Source organism: Aquarana catesbeiana, linkage group LG09 (genome assembly GCF_042186555.1).
Source record: "Aquarana catesbeiana isolate 2022-GZ linkage group LG09, ASM4218655v1, whole genome shotgun sequence".
Taxonomy (NCBI): Eukaryota; Metazoa; Chordata; class Amphibia; order Anura; family Ranidae; genus Aquarana; species Aquarana catesbeiana.
The window spans coordinates 26,484,910-26,506,704 of NC_133332.1; the positions used below are offsets into that span (position 1 = coordinate 26,484,910).

A 21,795-nucleotide genomic window follows, 5' to 3' on the forward strand; every position below is an offset into this window, starting at 1 on the left:
TTTTAGTCCGGTGTACGTCATCACGTACGAATCCGTCGGACTTTGGTCTGATCGTGTGTAGGCAAGTCCATTTGTTCAAAAGTCCGTTGGAAGTCCGTCAAAAATATATCGAAAGTCAGTTGGAAAGACTGTCGGACCTTTTTTGCCGAAAAGTCTGCCCGTGTGTACCTGGCATTAGTCTTTTGACTAAAATGCCATTTTAGTTTTAGTCATATTTTAGTCATCTCAGTTGTTTTAGTCGAATTTTAGTCGACTAAAATAATATTCGTTTAGTCGACTAAAATGTTTTAGTCGTTTTGGTCGACGAAATTAACACTGTGTAACACTAACCTGATGACCCACAGTCAGGCTTTTAAAATGTCGCCTATGAAGAATATAGGATACTGAAATTTGTCACCATTTTTCACAGGCGCACACAAATTTAAGGTTTGACATGTTGGGTATCTATTTACTCGGTGCAACCTCGTCTTTTATATTGTACCAAAAAACTGGGTCATTTATTACGTTTGTGTACCCTAAAATACCCTTTGCGGTAATAGTGTGTAACATAAAAAATTGGAACTACCACTATTTTATTCTCTAGGGTGTCTGCTTTCAGAAAATATATAATGTTGGGGGGGTTATGTGTGCAAAAAAACACAAAAATGTGAAGCAGTTCAGCCACTCATATGCATGTGACAACCTAGTAGGACAAGAAGGTTTTTTTTCATAATCGTTTGCTAAAAAACTTTCACTTTCACATTCCATGCTGAAGATTTATGCCTTTGGTAGAACTTTATTCCGGTAGCAGATCTGCAAATCTATTTTCATTTTCTAGGAATTAATTAGTAAGTAAGAAACAAAAATAAAGAACAAAATATTTGTCTCCGGTGGTTTTTTTTGTAACATTGTTTTCACTTAATAGAAAAGTATGGAGACAAAACTTTTTTTTTTTTTTTTTGGCTGAACTTCTCGTTTGGGTCACAAGGGAACTTTTATTAAAGGAGAACTAACTACGCTGCATCTGGGAACACAAACCAAAAATGTTATTTCATTAGTTTTTAACCACTTCAATGCCGGGCACTTTCACCCCCTTCCTGCCCAGGCCAATCTTTAGCTTTCAGCGCTGTCACACTTTGAATGACAATTGCGCGGTCATGCTACACTGTACCCAGATGAAATGTTTATCTTTTTTTCCCCCCCCACAAATAGAGTTTTCTTTTGGTGGTATTGGATCACCTCTGCGGTTTTTATTTTTTTGCGCTACAAATAAAAAAAAGACCAAAAATGTTGAAAAAAAAAATGTTTTTCTATGTTTCTGTTATAAGATTTTGTAAATAAGTAAGTTTTCTCCTTCACTGATGGGCACTGATGAGGAGGCACTAATATGCAGCATTGATGGGCACTGATATGCGGCACCGATGGACACTGATATGTGGCACTGATGGGCACTGATGGGCGGCACCGATGGACACTGATATTTGGCACTGATGGGTGGCACTGATAGGCGGCACTGATGGGAAATTACGGGCACTGATGGGCACTGATGAGGAGGCACTAATATGCAGTACTGATGGGCACTGATATGCGGCACCGATGGACACTGATATTTGGCACTGATGGGTGGCACTGATAGGCAGCACTGATGGGCAATTACGGGCACTGATGGGCATGATGAGGAGGCACTGACAGGCATTACTGATGGGCACTGCCTTGCATTACTAATGGCACCGACTGGCATCCTTTATGGGCACTGTCTAGCATCACATGTGGGTACAGGTGGGCACTGATTGGCATTAGTGGGAAGCATCACTAGTGGGGCACTGATGGGCATTGCTGATAGGTCTGCACTGATAATTATAGTGCTGATTATCAGCGCAGACCCTCCCCCCGTCAGGAGAGCTGCTGATCGGCTCTCCTCTACCCACGCCTTGTCAGCGCGAATGGAGGAAAGTTGATAAACAGCACTTCCTGGTTAACATGTGATCAGCTATGATTGGACACAGCTGATCACGTGGTAAAGAGCCTCTGTCATAGGCTCTTTACCTAGATCGGAGATGCGGCGTGTTGCGGAGTGGCTTTTCCTGCTGGACATCATATGACGCCCAGTCAGGATAATTGACCCCCCCCCCGCTGCGGCCGTTATTCTGCTATCGGCCGGGCGAGATGTGGTTAACCACTTGATCTCTGGAAGATTTACCTCCCTTCCTGGCCAGGCCATTTTTTAGGATACGCACTGCTCAATTTTAACTGACAATTTCGTGGTTCGTGCGACGTTGTACCCAAATAAAATTGATGTCCTTTTTTATCCCACAAAAAGAGCTTTCTTTGGTGGTATTTGATCACCTCTGCGTTTTTTATTTTTTGCACATTAACCCAAAAAGAGCGACAATTTCAAAAACAAAACAATGTTTTTTACTTTCTGCTTTAAAACACATTTAAAAAATCCATTTTCTTTATCAATTTAGGCCAGTACGTATTCTGCTACATATTTTTGGTAAAAAAAAATTCCCAATAAGCATTTATTGATTGGTTTGGTTATAACATCTACAAACTATGGGATATTTTTATTTAGTTGTTTATTTTTTTCCCCTAGTAATAGTTACATAGTAGGTGAGTTTGAAAAAAGACACAAGTCCATCAAGTCCAACCTATGTGACCTATGTAATGGTGGGGATCAGCAACTTATAGCAGGGCTGCAAAACTGTGGCGGACAGTTGGACACTAACTGACACTTTTGACACTTTGTGGGGACCAGTGACACCAATACAGTGATCAGGTGCTAAAAATATACACTGTCACTGTACTAATGACACTGGCTGGGAAGGGGTTAACATCAGGGCCGATCAAGCTCTGACCTCAACCCTACTGAACACCTTTGGGATGAACTGGAATATGGATTGTAAGCCAGGTCTTCTTGTCCAAAATCAGTACTTGACCTCACAAATCCCCCAAAATCATACTACTACTCTTGTGTAACCCCTCCCCCCCAGAAGTGTGCAGGCAGCTATAGCCACAAAAGGGGCCAAATCTCATGGGATGAGTTGGAACATCAATGGTGAGCCAGGTCTTCTCATCCAACATCAGTTTTTGTTTTATCCAGCTGTATTTACTCAGTCCAACCTATAACATCCAAGTGAAAGATGTAACATCAACATGTCAGAGAAAAATCAAAAGTCAAAAACAGAATCACTGAGTTGGAAAAAGGATTTCCCCCTTCCTAAAAAATGACTTGCAAACTCAGTCAGGTGCAGCTGATCACCTTCTCAATGGCACACAAAGCCATTTCACCTTCAGCTGTGAGCCACTGTGGTCATTTTGATTAGCTCAGCATGAAAAGAGCTTTCATGGAGCATTTTAGTCCTTGGTAGTGCAGCATCCAAGTGAAAGATATAACATCAACATGTCAGAGAGACAAAAAAAAAAATCAAAAACAGAATCACTGAGTTGGAAAAAGGATCACCCCCGTCAGGGCCATCTTTATTATTGATAGGACCCTGGGCAAACATTTTCTTGCCCCCCCCCCCCCCCCCATGCAATTTCGCTCTCCATCCTAAAAACTGGTCCACTAATTGGTTGCTGCACATCCTTACTGCTCACTGATTCAGTTACTAGAGGTTACTGCACATTAATGCGGCTCACACATTGGTCGCTAGAGTTTACTAAACATTATTACCGCTCACTGATTGGTTGCTGAAAGTTTCAGCCTTTAACATGTCAACAGTCACAATATATATATATATATATATATATATATATATATATATATATATACATACACATATATATAGATATATTATAAATTACAGAAATTGCAGCTGTTCAGCTGTTCCCACACCGGCAACCACCCACAGTCACAGAGCACAAAACACGTAGCGAGTGTGTGGATACAGGAACTGCAGGGAAATCGCATGCGACTTCATTGTGTTTACATTTAAAAAAAGGTGCAGGCACCTTTTTTTCCCCTGAAAATGCAGGCACAGCTCCCCTCACAAATAAATGGGCTGTCGTGCCCGGCAGATGTGGGCCTTAAACCCACTCAAGTGTGAACCTAGCCTTGGCATGCAGGGCAGTGTACAGAGGTCAGTAGTATGTAGGGCAGTGTACAGAGGTCAGTAGTATGTAGATCACTGTACAGAGGTCAGTAGTATGTAGGGCAGTGTACAGAGGTCAGTAGTATGTAGGGCAGTGTACACATGTCAGTAGTAGGTAGGGCAGTGTACAGAGGTCAGTAGTATGTAGGGCACTGTACAGAGGTCAGTAGTATGTAGGGCAGTGTACAGAGGTCAGTAGTATGTAGGGCAGTGTACAGAGGTCAGTAGTATGTAGGGCAGTGTACAGAGGTCAGTAGTATGTAGGGCAGTGTACAGAGGTCAGTAGTATGTAGGGCACTGTACAGAGGTCAGTAGTATGTAGGGCAGTGTACAGAGGTCAGTAGTATGTAGGGCACTGTACAGAGGTCAGTAGTATGTAGGGCAGTGTACAGAGGTCAGTAGTATGTAGGGCAGAAAAGTAGGGTAGAGGACAGGAGATGACAGGACAGAGGATAGGCAGTCAGTAGGGCAGAGGACAGCTACAAGACAGTATACAGATGTCAGTGGGATGTAGAGCAGTGTATGGAGTTCATTAGAGCAAAGGGCAGTTTTCAGGGTTTAGCAGAGCAAACAACTGAGCGTCACAAGGGCAGAATACAGGGAGTCTGGAGGGAACAGTACAAGGGGGTCAGCATTGTACAGTAAAAGGGGTCAGGAGAGTGCAGAGCACAGTGCAGGGAGTGAGGGCAAAGTACAGGGGGGTCAGGAGGTAAAAGTGTGGGGATGGGAGGGCACAGTATGGGCGTCAGGAAGGCACAGTACAGGGGCTGGCAGGGCACACACCAGGGGCTGGGTGGGCACAGTATGGGTGTCAGGAGGGTACAGTATGGTTGTCAGGAGGGTACAGTAGGGGCGTCAGGAGGGCACAGTAAAGAGGTCAGGAGAGCACAGTATGGGGGTTGAGAGGGAACGGTACGGGGGGCAGAAAGGCACAGTACACGGGTCAGAAGGGCACAGTACAGAGGTAAGGAGGGCACAGTACAGAGGTAAGGAGGGCACAGTACGGGGGTTGAGAGGGAACGGTACGGGGGGCAGAAAGGCACAGTACAGGGGTCAGAAGGGCATAGTACAGAGGTAAGGATGGCACAGTACAGAGGTAAGGAGGGCACAGTACGGGGGTTGAGAGGGAACGGTACGGGGGGCAGAAAGGCACAGTACAGGGGTCAGAAGGGCACAGTACAGAGGTCAAGAGGGCACAGTACAGGGGTGGGGAGGGCACAGTATGAGGGCTGAGAGGAAACACACGGGGTCCAGAGGGCACACACTAGCTAGGGGGCAGTAAAAACCTGGAGGCAGTGACAACCTGTAATAAACCCATCATTTCTCCTAGCGCTACATGAAAAATATGCCATCTTCCCATTTGTCAACAAACATGCAGCACTTCTATGCTAAGCTGCAATAATTCAGCAGACTTAGCATAGAGTTGCCTCCAGATGAGTTTATCTCCGCAGTCCAGACACACTAGCTCAGGACTCGGCTTATCTCCTCATCGCTTCCCAGTGGGCGCGATCTCATACATCCCCGCCCCCCCTGTCCTACATCCAACAGGAGGCTCCGTCTTAGGGATGTCCCTTCGTTCAGGAGAGTGCCTGCAAAACAGCAGGGGTACATGGGGCGGAGATTAAAGTCTGTACGGACAGTGGACAGCAATCCCCAGTACAGTGATCCGCGATGAGCTGTCCCAACCGCGGCTTTGATTTTTGGGAGCTTTCTGACAGTTTGAGAGTATGGGCAGCGCGGTCTCTAGGGGCAGCTGCTTTGGGCCCCCAACAATGACCGGGCCCTGGGCAGCTGCCCCTTTTGCCCTGCGGTAAAGACGGCCCTGACCCCCATGTGTCAGTATTTTGTTGGACCACCTTTTGCTTTAATTCGAGCCCTTAGTCTGTTGGGATAGTAGTATTTGCCCACGCTTCTTTGCAGAAGTGCCCATGTTCAGTTACATTTGATGGTGACCGTTTGTGAACTGCAGTCTTCAAGTCATTCCACAGATTTTCAATGGGGTTTAAGTCTGGGCTCTGACTAGGCCATGCAAGTACATTCACCTTTTTCTCTGTCAACCACTGTGTACTCATTGTTGCTGTGTGCTTTGGGTCATTGTCATGTTGGAAGGTAAACCTTCTTCCCATTGGCAACTTTCTGGCAGTGGGCAGCAGATTTGCCTCAAGAATTTGATGGTATTTTGCCCCATCCATTTTTCCCACTTTCCTGACAAGTGCTCCAGTCCCTGCTGCGGAGAAACACCCCCCCATAACAGGATATTACCCCCTCCATGCTTTACTGTAGGAATGGTGTTATTTGGATGGTGAACTGTATTGGATTTCCGCCAGACCTATCGTTCGGTGTTGAGGCCAAATAATTAGTCTCATCTGACCATAAGACCTTTTTCCATGTGGCCTCAGAATCTTCAAGGTTTGGCAAAGCTCAGTGGTGACTGCATGTGGCCTTTCTTGAGGAGTGACTTTTTTTCTTGCAACCCTCCCATACAAGCCACATTGGTGGAGAATTTGTGATATCGTTGTCACATGCACACAATGACCGCTCTTTGCCTCTTGGTGGCCTCTCTGACCAGTTTCCTCTCAGCTCTTTCATCCAATTTTGAGCGACGTCATGATTGAGGGAGGGTCTCTATTGTACTAAATACCTTCCACTTCTTAATAATAGACGTCACTGTGCTTTTAGGCATTGATAAAGGCATTGATAAAGCCTTTGATTTTTTTTTTGTATCCATCTTCTGACTTTATCTGATCTTCTGACAATGCCTTGCCGCCCATAGTTTGTTAGCTTCAGCTGCACTACCAGGGAGCGAAATGCTCCATGAAAGCTCTTTTCATGCTGAGCTAATCAAAATGACAACAGCGGCTCACAGCTGAATGGTCACCATCAAATGTAACTGAACTTGGGCAGTTCTGCAAAGAAGCGTGGGCAAATACTGCAAAGTCTAGATGTGCAAAGTTAGAAAAGACAAATCCCAGCAGACTAAAGGCTTGAAGTAAAGCAAAAAGTGGTCCAACAAAATACTGACACACGGGGGTGATCCTTTTTCCAACTCGGTGATTCTGTTTTTGATTTTTTTTTTCTCTCTGACATGTTGATGTTATATCTTTCACTTGGATGCTGCACTATCAAGGACTGAAATGCTCCATGAAAGCTCTTTTCATGCTGAGCTAATCAAAATGACCACAGCGACTCACAGCTGAAAGTGAAATGGCTTTGCGTGCCATTGAGAAGGTGCTTAGCTGCACCCGACTGAGTTTGCAAGTCATTTTTAGGAAGGGGGGATCCTTTTTCCAACTCAGTGATTCTGTTTTTGACTTTTTTTTTATTTTTCTCTGACATGTTGGTGTTATATCTTTCATTTGGATATTATAGGTTGCACTGAGTAAATACAGCTGGATAAAGGCTACAAAGCAACAAAAAGTAATTAATATAAAGGGGGGGTGATTCTTTTCTATACCCGTTGTATAATACAGGGGCCAAACGTCACTAGACACTTGATTATCATACCATTGTAGATGGGGGGAGGGCAGGGCATAATGGCATAGTTACTTTTTGTTAGATATTTTAAAATGTGATTATTTTCATAGTTTATTTACGCTTTCGTTTTTCTTGTTTCAGTTTTAGAAGCGCTGGACTGTTGCTTGCTGTAATCAACCAGAAATAGATCACTATAGCAATGTTGTTTGCTGTCATCAGCCAGAACTACATCACTATAGCAATGATCCGCAGGGAGAGGTGTCATTCTCCCACTGCATCCATTGCCTTTAACTAATATAATGCCAGAAATAATGCTGCAGTGAATGCCCACTAATTGGGGAAGGAAAATGTACTTGAATTGGGCTGCTATAAATATATTTTCAAGCAAACGTTCGAAAAAAGAACATTGAAAATGCACATGTATTTTAAATCTGTGGTTCTCAACCCTGTCCTCAAGTATCCCCAACAAGCCATGTTTGCAGGTTTTCCTTCATCTTGCACAGGTGCTTTAAATCAAAGTCAATGGCTTGGTATTTTGGACAGCTATTTCATCGAATGCCCTGTACACGCGATCAGAAATTCCGCCAGCAAAAGTCGGATGTGAGCTTTTGGTCAGAAATTCCGACTGTGTGTATGCTCCATCGGTCTTTTGCTGGCGGAATTCCAGCCAGCAAAAGATTGAGAGCATGTTCTCTATTTCTCGGTCGGAAAAAGTTCCTAATCCGAAAATGCGTTCGCCTGTATGCAATTCGGACGCACAAAAAAAAATCACACATGCTCGGAAGCATTGAACTTCATTTTCTCGGCTCGTCGTAGTGTTGTACGTCACCACGTTCTTGAAGGTCGAAAGTTCAGAGAACTTTTGTGTGACCGTGTGTATGCAAGGCAAGCTTGAGCGGAATTCCATCGGAAAAACCATCCAAGTTTTCTCCGACGGAAATTCCGATCATGTGTACAGGGCATAAGAGAATTTTCCAAAACATGGCCTTTTGGGGGTACTTGAGCATACCTCCCAACTTTTTGAGATGGGAATGAGGGACACCTATCAGCAAAAGTGTGCAGGCATAGGACACACCCCTTGCCACGCCCCCTTAAAGGAGAGTTGTACAAAAAAAAACAAGATTGGTTAAACCCACAAGTGCTTTTTTATTATTTTTCCTACTACATGCAAACCAAAACTCAAAAAACCCACCGTCTTTGGAAAGACCATTGCCCCAAGCACCAAAGTCAAAAGTCTTGGAGTCATTTTTGAGTCAGAAATGTCAATGGATGCACAAATTGGATCAGTAGTCAGAGGATCTCACCACCTTCTTTCCTAAAGAGGACAAAGCAGCAGTAGTTGGAACCATCATTAACTCCCGACTCGACTACGCAAACTCCCTCTACGCCGGACTACCTTAATACCAGATTGCACGCCTATAACTCATCCAAAACAATGCAGCGAGACTGATAACAGGAAAAAAACCCTGGGAACCCATTTCTCCATCCCTGAGGAGCCTACATTGGCTAACCATAAATGATCGGATCACATTCAAGATCCTCTGCCTCACCCACAAATGCCTACATGGAATACCTATGCGAGAAACAATAAAACGCTACGTACCTAATCACAGTCTTCGATCAACCCACCAAAACCTACTCCACGTTCCCAAATCCCGCTACAGATCAAAGGGAGAACGAAGATTCGCAGTCCAAGGACCACGCCTATGGAACACTCTACCGACCAACATCCGTATGGAAGAAAACCATCAGGCCTTCAGGAAGAAACTCAAGACCTACCTCTTCTAATAAGCTGGACCCACAGGATGGACCAAGTGCCTTGAGGCGATTCAGTTCGCATTTGCAGCGCTATACAAGTCATTCATTCATTCATTATTATTATACAGGGTTTATATAGCACCAAGAGTTTACGCAGCACTTTACAATATAAAAGGGAGACAATACAGTTATAATACAATAAAATACAAGGGATTAAGAGGGCCCTGCTCAGAAGAGCTTACAATCTAATAGGGTGGGGCAGGTGGTACAACAGGTCGTAACTGTGGGGAATGAGCTGATGGAAGTGGTAAAAGATTAGTTGGAGACGTGATAGGCTTTCCTGAAGAGATGAGTTTTCAGGGATCACCTGAAGGTAGCAAGAGTAGGGGATAGCCGGACAGGTGGAGGTAGCGAATTCCAGAGGATGGGAGAGGCTCTGGAGAAATCCTGGAGACGAGCATGGGAGGAGGAGACGAGAGGGCTTGAAAGTAGGAGGTCTTGAGAAGAGCGGAGAGGACTAACATTCCTTTATATTGGCTTTTGGAATTTACAAATGCAGCAATTTAGAACTCGGATGAAAGGTTTAGCGCTGGAAAACACTTTTTGATAGATAAAAAGTGCATTTTATATACAACGATATAGATCAGACCAAAATGAGGGACAAATGAGGAGGAATGAGGGACAGAGGGACATTGCTCCAAATCAGGGACAGTCCCTCGAAATCAGGGACAGTTGGGAGCTATGCTTGAGGACAGGGTTGAGAACCACTGCTTTAAATGATCAGTAGAACTTGGAATATTGTCTGAAGGTACCCCTTAATACTTATATTAATACATAGTTTCAGTATCATTTGAGTTGACATATATAGAGAGACCACAGAGAGAAGAGACACCTAGACTGTACCTGAGATGTCTGCAGCCAGCAATGTGATAAGAAAGAATAAACGGGGGCGCTCCATTGTCATCGTCACTCTCTTGCATCTCCCTCTGTCTCTGACTGTCTCATTATGACTCTGACGGTCTCCGGCTTGCTGGGTTTCAAATTCTTGTCTCACGCTTCCTGTTTGTTGCAATGCAGTCTATTGATCATGTGTTCTGTTTAAAGGAAATAGGACGTTTTTGTATGCATTAAATCTTGGGCGTCTTTGCAGCATAGTGTGATAGGAGAGAGACCGAGCACCCAAGAGAGACGGAGACGGAGAAAGAAAGAGCGAGAGCAAGAGAGAGACAGAGAAATTAAGAGAGATCGAGAAACAGAGTGAGAGAGAGAGAAGAAGGAGGAGGAGGAGGGGTGGGGAAGAGGGATGGTAAAGGGAGAGAGGGAGCAAAAGGGGTAAGAGAGAGAGGGATTAGGGCGACAGAGAGATCAAAAGGGTGAGGGTTTGGAGAGACAGAGGGAGTGAGATACATAGTGCTAAAAGGGTGGGGAAGAGAGAAAGGGTAAAGGACAGCGAGTAAAAAGAGGAAGAAAGAAAGAGAAAAAGAGAGAGAAAGAAAGGAGGGAAAAAGAGAAAGAAAGAAAGAAAGAGAGAGGGAGAGAGAGAGCGAAAGAGAAAAAGAAAGAAAGAAAGAGAGATAAAAAAAGAAAGAGAGAAATAAAGGAAGAAAAAGAAAGAGAGAGAAAGAAAGAGCGAGAGAGACAAAGAAAGAAAGAAAAAGAGAGAGAGAGAGGAGAGAGAGAGAGAGAGAGAGGAGAGAGAGAGAGAGAGAGAGGAGAGAGAGAGAGAGAGAGAGAGAGAGAGAGAGAGAGAGAGAAAGAAAGAAAGAAAGAAAGAAAGAAAGAAAGAAAGAAAGAAAGAAAGAAAGAAAGAAAGAAAGAAAGAAAGAAAGAAAAAGCAAAAGAAAGAAAAAGCAAAAGAAAGAGAGAGAGAAAAACATATAAAAAGAAAGAAAGAAAGAAAGAAAGAAAGAGAGAGAGAGAGAGAGAGAGAGAGAAACATATAAAAAGAAAGAAAGAAAGAAAGAAAGAGAAAAAGAAAGAAAGAAAAGGAAAAAGAGGAAATAAATTACAAAAAGACAGAGAATAGGCAGATAAAAAGAAAGAGACTAGTTAAACAATAGGAAGAGGAGAGGGAAGGGAAGAGGAGCGAGTTAGAATATAAGTGAGAGAGAGAGATAAGGACAACAAGGGGAGTTGGGGGGGGGGGGTGAATATTGGGGAGACTGACAAAGTGATAAATGAGGGTAGTGGGATAGTGCATGGGATAGACACAGCCAAGATGATATTTACCAATACTGATTGAGAGAAAATAACTATAAAACAGCAGAACCAGACAGACTTTGACATGTATGGTGTACAACACCAATATCTAGCACCAGGGATGGAGAGACTCTTCATATATCTGGCTCTGGTTTCAGCAACTACAGGTAAGTCCGTTCTGCCGCCTCTCTCCAGGCTGATCATAGGGATGTGTAGAGAAGCAGAGAAGCAACCAACCAAATTTCAGCTTTAATTTTAAAAGAGCAGATTTGACAAAGCTGCTAAGTAGGGATGAGGTTCAGGTTCGCTGCTACTATGGGTTCAAGGCAAACCCTGCTTGTCCAAAGTTTGCAGCTCCAGCAAATTTATGACATTTGCCAAACTGAATTTGTAACCATGATGCATTGCATGGCCTTTGAACATAGGCCAGATGGCTTAGAGGGACTAACAATGGGGGCTTTGTTATATGAAAACTTTCACACTTTAAGGGGTGGGCTTCCAGCATCCATTTATCAGTGTTTATTGGAAAAGTTTAGGAAGAGCTGATAGGCTGTGGAAGAGTTAGTTGCTATACTGTGCTACATTGCGCTAACTTAAGCTGACCATGCACTAATCAAACTTCAGCCAATTTCTGATGAACGGACTGAAATTTTAGCTGTGAGCGGCCCTGTCAGCACCCTGTCACCCTGAGATCCTTTAATCCAAAATTTGAAGGAGCCAGGAGGATACTTCTTGGCTGAACAGTGACTGCAGCCAATCATCTGCAGTCACTGGTTGATAGCGCCCAGGTTCTGACAGCCCCCGGCACTGGCTATAAGAATCCAATAGCCTCAGTGGGAGATTGGTCCATACGCACATTTAGCTTGGATGAAGAAATCTGTTCAGATTAGATGTCTGTAATTAGCACCAGAGGCTCTAATTGGCTTCAAAAATGAGTGGGCTCAGTTGTGTGACAATAGCAAATTAATATTAGCTATTGTCTTTCTGCTTCTCCTCCCAGCCAATCAGGAAGCACTGCCCCACTGATACTGCTATCCGCAGGGCCACTCCACAGAGCTCTACGTTGTGGACTTATTGTAGTATCTGCTGCTGACAGCACAGTTGTGGTCTGTAGCCTCTTCCTGCAGCGTATCAGCCATAGTGAAAGTACAATCAGCCACCTGGGTGATAAAACACATGACTCTGCACCACAGAGCTCGTTGGGAGCCGCACCTCAAGACAAATACCATACTGGTGGCCCCACAATAGGGATAAAACTTTTCCACAGAAGGGAGTTTAATAAGACTCGTGACCACTCATTAAAATAAGAAGAAAAGAGGTTTAACCTTAAACTACGTAGAGGGTTCTTTACTGTAAGAGCGGCAAGGATGTGGAATTCCCTTCCACAGGCGGTGGTCTCAGCGGGGGGGCATCAATAGTTTAAAAAAACTATTAGATAAGCACCTGAACGACCGCAACATACAGGGATATATAATGTAATACTGACATATAATCACACACATAGGTTGGACTTGATGGACTTGTGTCTTTTTTCAACCTCACCTACTATGTAACCAGCAAAAGGCCTGTGCCCTTCCTACTCGTTCCTCACTTTCTACATCTCCCCCTTCCACAACATTCTCCGTCCAGAGTCCAAGTAGGGAATCTGATATAAGTGTGACTGATTTGAAATGTACTGTAGCACGTTGCAGATGGACCGGTGTCCACTTAAAAGGAAGCTGCGTAAACGCAATTATATGCGCCGGTAATGGGGTGTCTCTTTAGTGTGGATCTCACAGGGTCTGGGTGGGTTTGCTCCGAACAGCCAGCAGGGGGGGATCCTCCTGGGCGATGCGGGGCCAGCACAGCCATATTTCCTTGCTTTTAAAGTCTTCCTGATGAAGAGGAATAAATGCATGACCTTGAAACACATTGAGTATCACTCTATACAATAGTGGTTGTGATTTCATGATGACGAACAATATGTCACACGTTTCTTATCTATTTTTGTATTTTGTCTGGCACAACCAATGCTGTGTCTTTTACATGTTTGTAACAATAAATTAATACCTTTTAACCCTTTTAGAAACGTCCTTTTGGAGTCATTGCCCTTTAAAGTGCCACTAGAGGGTTTTCTTTCTGTTTTGTATTAGTTTAAATAGGGGGCCCTGGGCACCCGCCAAGCAGGAGGACCGGCTGTACTGCCTAATTGCAGATACCGATCCTCTTGTTCCTCCCCCTGCAACACTGCCAGCTTATCCTCCTCTCCCTCCCTCTGGCTACAGGGGGATCATTTCTAGCATCTGCACTTCCATCTTGTCCTCAGTCTCTTTCGCAGTCTTAAACGTAGGACATCAGGGGTCTGTGTAGAACCCTGATATTTCACCAAAGCCCCCCCAAAAGGGCAGGTAAAAAATGTAGAAAAACAAATAAATAAAAATGTAAAAAGAAAATGTAAAAAAAAAAAAAAAAATTATTTAACCGCTTCAGCCCTGGAAGAATTTACCCCCTTCCTGACCAGAGCACTTTTTGTGATTCGGCACTGCGTCGCTTTAACTGACAATTGCGCGATCGTGTGACGTTGCACCCAAACAAAAATTGAGGTCCTTTTTTTCCCACAAATAGAGCTTTCTTTTGGTGGCATTTGATCACCTTTGCGTTTTTTATTTTTTGCGCTATAAACAAAAAAAAGAGCGACAATTTTGATAAAAACACAATATTTTTTACTTTTTGCTATAATAAATATCCCCCAAAAATATACAGTGGGGACGGAAAGTATTCAGACCCCCTTAAATTTTCCACTCTTTGTTATATTGCAGCCATTTGCTAAAATCATTTAAGTTCATTTTTTTTCCTCATTAATGTACACACAGCACCCCATATTGACAGAAAAACACAGAATTGTTGACATTTTTGCAGATTTATTAAAAAAGAAAAACTGAAATATCACATGGTCCTAAGTATTCAGACCCTTTGCTGTGACACTCATGTTTAACTCAGGTGCTGTCCATTTCTTCTGATCATCCTTGAGATGGTTCTACACCTTCATTTGAGTCCAGCTGTGTTTGATTATACTGATTGGACTTGATTAGGAAAGCCACACACCTGTCTATATAAGACCTTACAGCTCACAGTGCATGTCAGAGCAAATGAGAATCATGAGGTCAAAGGAACTGCCTGAAGAGCTCAGAGACAGAATTGTGGCAAGGCACAGATCTGGCCAAGGTTACAAAAAAAATTCTGCTGCACTTAAGGTTCCTTGAGCACAGTGGCCTCCATAATCCTTAAATGGAAGATGTTTGGGACGACCAGAACCCTTCCTAGAGCTGGCCGTCTGGCCAAACTGAGCTATTGGGGGAGAAGAGCCTTGGTGAAAGAGGTAAAGAAGAACCCAAAGATCACTGTGGCTGAGCTCCACAGATGCAGTCGGGAGATGGGAGAAAGTTGTAGAAAGTCAACCATCACTGCAGCCCTTCACCAGTCGAGGCTTTATGGCAGAGTGGCCGACGGAAGCCTCTCCTCAGTGCAAGACACATGAAAGCCCGCATGGAGTTTGCTAAAACACACCTGAAGGACTCCAAGATGGTGAGAAATAAGATTCTCTGGTCTGATGAGACCAAGATAGAACTTTTTGGCCTTAATTCTAAGCGGTATGTGTGGAGAAAACCAGGCACTGCTCATCACCTGTCCAATACAGTCCCAACAGTGAAGCATGGTGGTGGCAGCATCATGCTGTGGGGGTGTTTTTCAGCTGCAGGGACAGGATGACTGGTTGCAATTGTGGGAAAGATGAATGCGGCCAAATACAGGGATATCCTGGATGAAAACCTTCTCCAGAGTGCTCAGGACCTCAGACTGGGCCGAAGGTTTACCTTCCAACAAGACACCCTAAGCACACAGCTAAAATAACGAAGGAGTGGCTTCACAACAACTCCGTGACTGTTCTTGAATGGCCCAGCCAGAGCCCTGACTTAAACCCAATTGAGCATCTCTGGAGAGACCTAAAAATGGCTGTCCACCAACGTTTACCATCCAACCTGACAGAACTGGAGAGGATCTGCAAGGAGGAATGGCAGAGGATCCCCAAATCCAGGTGTGAAAAACTTGTTGCATCTTTCCCAAAAAGACTCATGGCTGTATTAGATCAAAAGGGTGATTCTACTAAATACTGAGCAAAGGGTCTGAATACTTAGGATCATGTGATATTTCAGTTTTTCTTTTTTATTTTTTTTAACATTCTTTATTTATTCGAAAGGAGGCAGGTAATTCAATATCATATCACTTTCCATATACACATTTGCTTTTAAGTGCCATACATTTTGTACCAACTTAATAATCCATAATTATATAAGCATGTATATATACGTCTTCATTTACTTATACTTATATGTGTATATCCACTCAAAAGAAAAAAGGAATCCACCCTTTCTTTTTATATTTTACCAAAAACAAAAACAAAAACCTACAAAAGTAAATACCGTATTTATCGGTGTATAACACGCACATTCATTTTAAGAGGGAAGTTTCAGGAAAAAAATTTTAAATAAGGAACTTTGAAGCAAAATAAGGGTCAGTGCCCATCTGCAGCCTCACCATTGCCATCAATGCAGCAGCCTCACCATTGCTATCAATGCAGCTGCCTCGCCATTGCCATCAATGCAGCTGCCCCGCCATTGCCATAAATGCAGCAGCCTCGCCATTGCCATAAATGCAGCAGTCTCGCCATTGCAATCTATTTACTTCCTATTACAGAGGCCGCCAAGTAAACAGGAGATTCTCACTGTATGTAATCTGACGGCACTCGTCCCGCCCCCCCTCCCCCCCGTTGCCTCCGAGGCAGCTGAAATTGAAGTATTGGCGTATAACACGCACACGCTATTTGCACCCGATTTTCATGGTGAAAAAGTGAGTGTTATACGCCAATAAATACAGTAAATCAGTAAACCCACAAACCCAAAAAACAAATAAAAAACTAAAGAAGTAAAAAAAAAAAGGGGAATGGGTCATCCTCCGCTCCCCGAGGAGACGGGCGTACAAAGTGAAAACACACCAACATAGGGCCCATCATTCCCCAGACGCACTCCCCATTAGTCTCCTCCCCTCTTCTGAGTATATGAATTGATCCCAATCTGCCCATGTTCTAGTGTATTGCTTTTTCCCTGTCTTGTGCTGACATTACAAGATCCTCCATAATCCAGATGTTCCTTACCCTATTTGGCCACTGAGCAATGGAAGGAGGTTTGGGATCTCTCCAGCTAAGAGTAATACAGGCTTTAGCTGCGTTGACCATGTGACATAACACCGATTTTTTATATGCCTGCCGGGGGGATTTGTGAACAATGAAGCAGAAAAAATGCGGGGTCGTCTGATATTGGAAAAACTGTAAACTTTTGAGATATCCTCTGTACCTCCAGTCAGTATTGTCTAATCTTAGGACAGGACCAAAATATGTGAAATAGTGTCCCCCGATCCTCTCTACATCTCCAACAATGGTCTGAGGCCTCTGGAGAATATTGACTTAACCTTGCCGGGGTGTAGTACCATCGTGTCAGTAATTAGATTCCTGAATCCGTGTGCATATTGATGAGTTCAACGAAAGATAGATAATATTCTGTCGTTGGGCTGGGCTAAAGGTCCTATCCAGATCTCTCTCCCATTTACCAAAGCCTGGCATCACAAAATCTTCTGAGGGCATGCTAAGCAAGGCATATATCTTTGAAATCGTCCGAGGGAGGGGTTAGTTTCCGTCACAATATGACTCAAATAAAGTTAATTGACGCTGATAATTTATCGGTGGTCCCAGAGGCCTAAGGAAATTAAGTAGCTGCAACGCCTGCCAAAGATTTATTTCGTACCGCCCCCCCGGGTGCGTCAATGTGGCCACCATGGGCCAATTCTCGTCTTCTCTATTAAATTCTTAAACGCCCCTAATTCCATACCTGGGGGGAAACTAGGGTTTCCCAGTATTGGGAACAAGGGTGATTGTGTCATGGAAAATTTAGGGTTCCGACAGAGCCCAGATCCCATTCTCAGTGTAGGGCCTATAATAGGATGTGTTTTAAGAGGGACGGGTAGGGCTGCATAGCACCAAGGTGCTCTACCCAAAGGTATCGGACTAGAATGTTGTTCTATGTCTATCCAAACTTTGAATTCCCTATGTCTGCTCCAATCGATCATCCTGCCCAGATGGGCTGCTTGAAAATATTTAAATGCGTCTGGGGCAGCTACACCGCCAAAGCACTTGGGTAGCGTCAAAAGACATCTACTAATCCTGGGGCGTTTATTCGCCCATATAAATTTAGTAAAAAGAGTGCGAATTTGACGGAAAAAAAAAAAACTGCCGGTATAACGATAGGTAATGCCTGAAAAAGGTACAAGAATTTTGGCATGATACTCATTTTGATAATATTACATCGGCCAAACCACGAATGTAGCCCCTGGTTCCATTTATCCAATAAAGATCGTACTGCGTTGTATAATGGTGGAAAATTTGGCGTAAAAGTATTGCCCAGGTTTGATGGTATATATGTACCCAAGTACCTTAACGCTGAAGTCACCCATTTGAATTTAAAGTTAGGTTGTATAATTGAGGAAGTTCCACTCCCATAGCTTCCGATTTAGTAAAATTTATTTTTAAATTTGAGAGAGTTCCATAGCCTTCAAACTCCTTCATAAGATTAGGCAATGAAATGTGTGGATTAGACATAGAAAACAACAGATCGTCTGCATTGGCTGAGACTTTGTAATTGTGATCTCCTATCAGTTTTTCTTTTTTAATAAATCTGCAAAAATGTCAACAATTCTGTGTTTTTCTGTCAATATGGGGTGCTGTGTGTACATTAATGAGGAAAAAAAATGAACTTAAATGATTTTAGCAAATGGCTGCAATATAACAAAGAGTGAAAAATTTAAGGGGGTCTGAATACTTTCCATAGTTACATAGTAGGTGAGGTTGAAAAAAGACACAAGTCCATCAAGTCCAACCTATGTGTGTGATTATATGTCAGTATTACATTATATATCCCTGTATATTGCGGTCATTCAGGTGCTGATCTAATAGTTTCTTGAAGCTATCGATGCTCCCCGCTGAGACCACCGCCTGTGGAAGGGAATTCCACATCCTTGCCGCTCTTACAGTAAAGAACCCTCTATGTAGTTTAAGGTTAAACCTCTTTTCTTCTAATTTTAATGAGTGGCCACGAGTTTTGTTAAACTCTCTTCTGCGAAAAAGTTTTATCCCTGTTGTGGGGTCACCAGTACAGTATTTGTAAATTGAAATCATATCCCTTCTCAAGCGTCTCTTCTCCAGAGAGAATGAGTTCAGTGCTCGTAACCTTTCCTCATAACTAAGATCCTCCAGACCCTTTATTAGCTTTGTTGCCCTTCTTTCTACTCGCTCCATTCCCAGTACATCCTTCCTGAGGACTGGTGCCCAGAACTGGACAGCATACTCCAGGTGCGGCCGGACCAGAGTCTTGTAGAGCGGGAGAATTATTGTTTTATCTCTGGAGTTGATCCCCTTTTTAATGCCAATATTCTGTTTGCTTTGTTAGCGGCAGCTTGGCATTGCATGCCATTGCTGAGCCTATCATCTACTAGGACCCCCAGTTCCATCCTAGATTCCCCTAGAGGTTCTCCTCCCAGTGTATAGATTGCATTCATATTTTTGCCACCCAAATGCATTATTTTACATTTTTTTACATTGAACCTCATTTGCCATGTAGTCGCCCACCCCATTATAAAAATTTTTCCTCAGTTTTCTACATATTTTTGGTGAAAAAAAATGTAATAAGCTTATATTGATGGTTTGCACAAAAGTTATAACGTCTACAAAATAGGGGATAGTTTTATGGTGATCTGCGATTTTTATCGGGACTGCGACATTATGGCGGACACATCGGACACTTTTGACACTATTTTGGGACCATTGTCATTTATACAGCAATCAGTGCTATAAAAATGCACTGATTACTGTGTAGATGACACTGGCAGGGAAGGGGTTAAACACTAGGGTGCGATCAAGGGGTTAAGTGTGTCCTAGGGAATGATTCTAACTGTGGGGGGGGGGTGGGCTTCAACTCACATGACAGCGATCACTGCTCTCGATGACAGAGAGCAGTAGATCTCTGTCATGTCACTAGGCAGAACGGGGAAATGCCTTGTTTACAAAAGCATCTCTCCGTTCTACCTCTCCGTGACACGATCGCGGGCACCCAACGGACATCGAGTCCACGGGACCCACGGTCATGGAGAACGCGGCAGGCGTGCGCGCGCCCGCAGCACCGCTTCTTACACGATCACCAGGAGACCGGCAGACATCGAGTCCGCCGGTCCCGTGGGCACGGTCACGCTGTACGTGGCGGCTGCGCCCGCTAGCCCCGCCGATTAAAGGAGACGTACAGGTACGCTCATTTGCCTTCCCAGATGAGTTGAAGCTGTTATAGCTGCAAAGGGTGGGCCAACCCAATATTGAACCCTACGGACTAATGCCCTGTACACACGATAGGATTTTCCGACAGCAAAATCCGTGTTTTTTTTTTTCCGACGGATGTTGGCTCAAACTTGTCTTGCATACACACGGTCACACAAATTTTGTCGGTAATTCCGAACGTCAAGAACGCGGTGACGTACAACACGTACGACAAGCCGAGAAAAATGAAGTTCAATAGCCAGTGCGGCTCTTCTGCTTGATTCCGAGCATGCGTGGAACTTTGTGCGTTTAGAGAGTTTAATAAGACTCGTGGCCACTCATTACAATTAGAAGAAAAGAGGTTTAACCTTAAACTACGTAGAGGGTTCTTTACAGTAAGAGCGGCAAGGATGTGGAATTCCCTTCCACAGGCGGTGGTCTCAGCGGGGAGCATTGATAGCTTCAAGAAACTATTAGATAACCACCTGAATGACTGCAACATACAGGGATATACAATGTAATACTGACATATAATCACACACAGAGGTTGGACTTGATGGACTCGTGTGTTTTTTCAACCTCACCTACTATGTAACTATGTAACTATGTAACTATGGAGTTGTCTACACACAGTCGGAATTTACGACAACGGATTTTGTTGTCGGGAAAATTTGAGAACCAAATCTCAAATTTTGTGTGACGGAAATTCCAATGGAAAATGTCCGATGGAGCCCAACAACAAGCTCCTATAGAACATTTTCTGTTGGAGAATCCTATCGTGTGTACGGGGAATAAGGCTGGGATGCCATTAAAGATCACGTGCGTGTAAAGGCAAGTGTCACAATACTTTTGACAATATAGTATATATATATGTATTGTGGATGGCAGGCGGTCAAACCGGTTTCTAGTTCAAATAAAAGCAGAGGTCTTAGTTACGTACAATAGCAAATGTATGTAGAGGCTGCATGTAGCTATCAGGGCCGATCTCTGCAGCTGTACTATGAAAATACAGTTTATGGAAGAATGCGATTTTTATCAGCTAAGTCACCTTTCTCCCAGTTATCTAGAATACTCTTGATAGCTAATACTCTAACAATATAGAGGTCTGCTGTCAGTTTTAGGGAAAATACTGATGTCTGTGGGTCCTTGTGAAGAAATGCATGGAGAATAATATTTAAAAAAAATTATTTTGAATTTATTCTCTAATTATGCGATCAGTGGTTTAGCTGCACCGAGACTTACAACCTAAGAGGAGTGCTAACTTTTTTTTAGGTTTAATGCTCTTTAAGCACTTCAGCCTCAGTGACAAACCCACAGCTAACTGACCCCAGATCTCTCGCTTAAGAGTACCTGTCACTGCCCGTGTTCATCCCTTGTGATGGCAATAAAGTTGATAAAAAAAATGTAAAGAGAAAAAAATGAAATAAATAATAATATTTAAAAAAAAAATTTGAATTGCCCCTGTCCCCCTGTGCTCCTGCACAAAGGAAAAACAAATACGTAGGACGCATACACATATGTACAGTATCTCACAAAAAGTAAGTACTCCCCTCACATTTTTGTAAATATTTTCTTCTATCTTTTCATGTGACAACACTGAAGAAATGACACTTTGCTACAATGTAAAGTAGTGAGTGTACAGCTTGTAGAACAGTGTACATTTGCTGTCCCCTCAAAATAACTCAACACACAGCCATTAATGTCTAAACCGCTGGCAACAAAAGTGAGTACACCCCTAAGTGAAAATGTCCAAATTGGTCCCAATTAGCCATTTTCCCTCCCCGGTGTCACGTGACTCGTTAGTGTTACAAGGTCTCAGGTGTGAATGGGGAGCAGGTGTGTTCAATTTGGTGTTATCGCTCTCACTCTCTCATACTGGTCACTGGAAGTTCAACATGGCAC

General features: G+C 43.4%; 2 protein-coding genes across 4 annotated transcripts in view; one reads left to right on the plus strand and one right to left on the minus strand.

Annotated features, from left to right (window-relative positions):
• The window catches only part of LOC141107440 (butyrophilin subfamily 1 member A1-like), a 177,170-nt gene that overhangs the window by 144,910 nt on the left and 10,465 nt on the right, over positions 1 to 21,795 (minus strand). Inside the window, exon 2 of the mRNA XM_073598159.1 lies at positions 10,209 to 10,399. Coding sequence (XP_073454260.1) covers positions 10,209 to 10,269 — 61 coding nt within the window. The 5' untranslated portion in view covers positions 10,270 to 10,399. The remainder of the gene's footprint in view (positions 1 to 10,208; positions 10,400 to 21,795) is intronic.
• Positions 11,249 to 21,795, plus strand: part of LOC141107439 (butyrophilin subfamily 1 member A1-like) — a 53,933-nt gene continuing 43,386 nt past the window's right edge. For all 3 annotated transcript variants that reach the window (XM_073598156.1, XM_073598157.1, XM_073598158.1), the window contains exon 1: positions 11,249 to 11,671. In XM_073598156.1, coding sequence (XP_073454257.1) covers positions 11,590 to 11,671 — 82 coding nt within the window. In that variant the 5' untranslated portion in view covers positions 11,249 to 11,589. The remainder of the gene's footprint in view (positions 11,672 to 21,795) is intronic.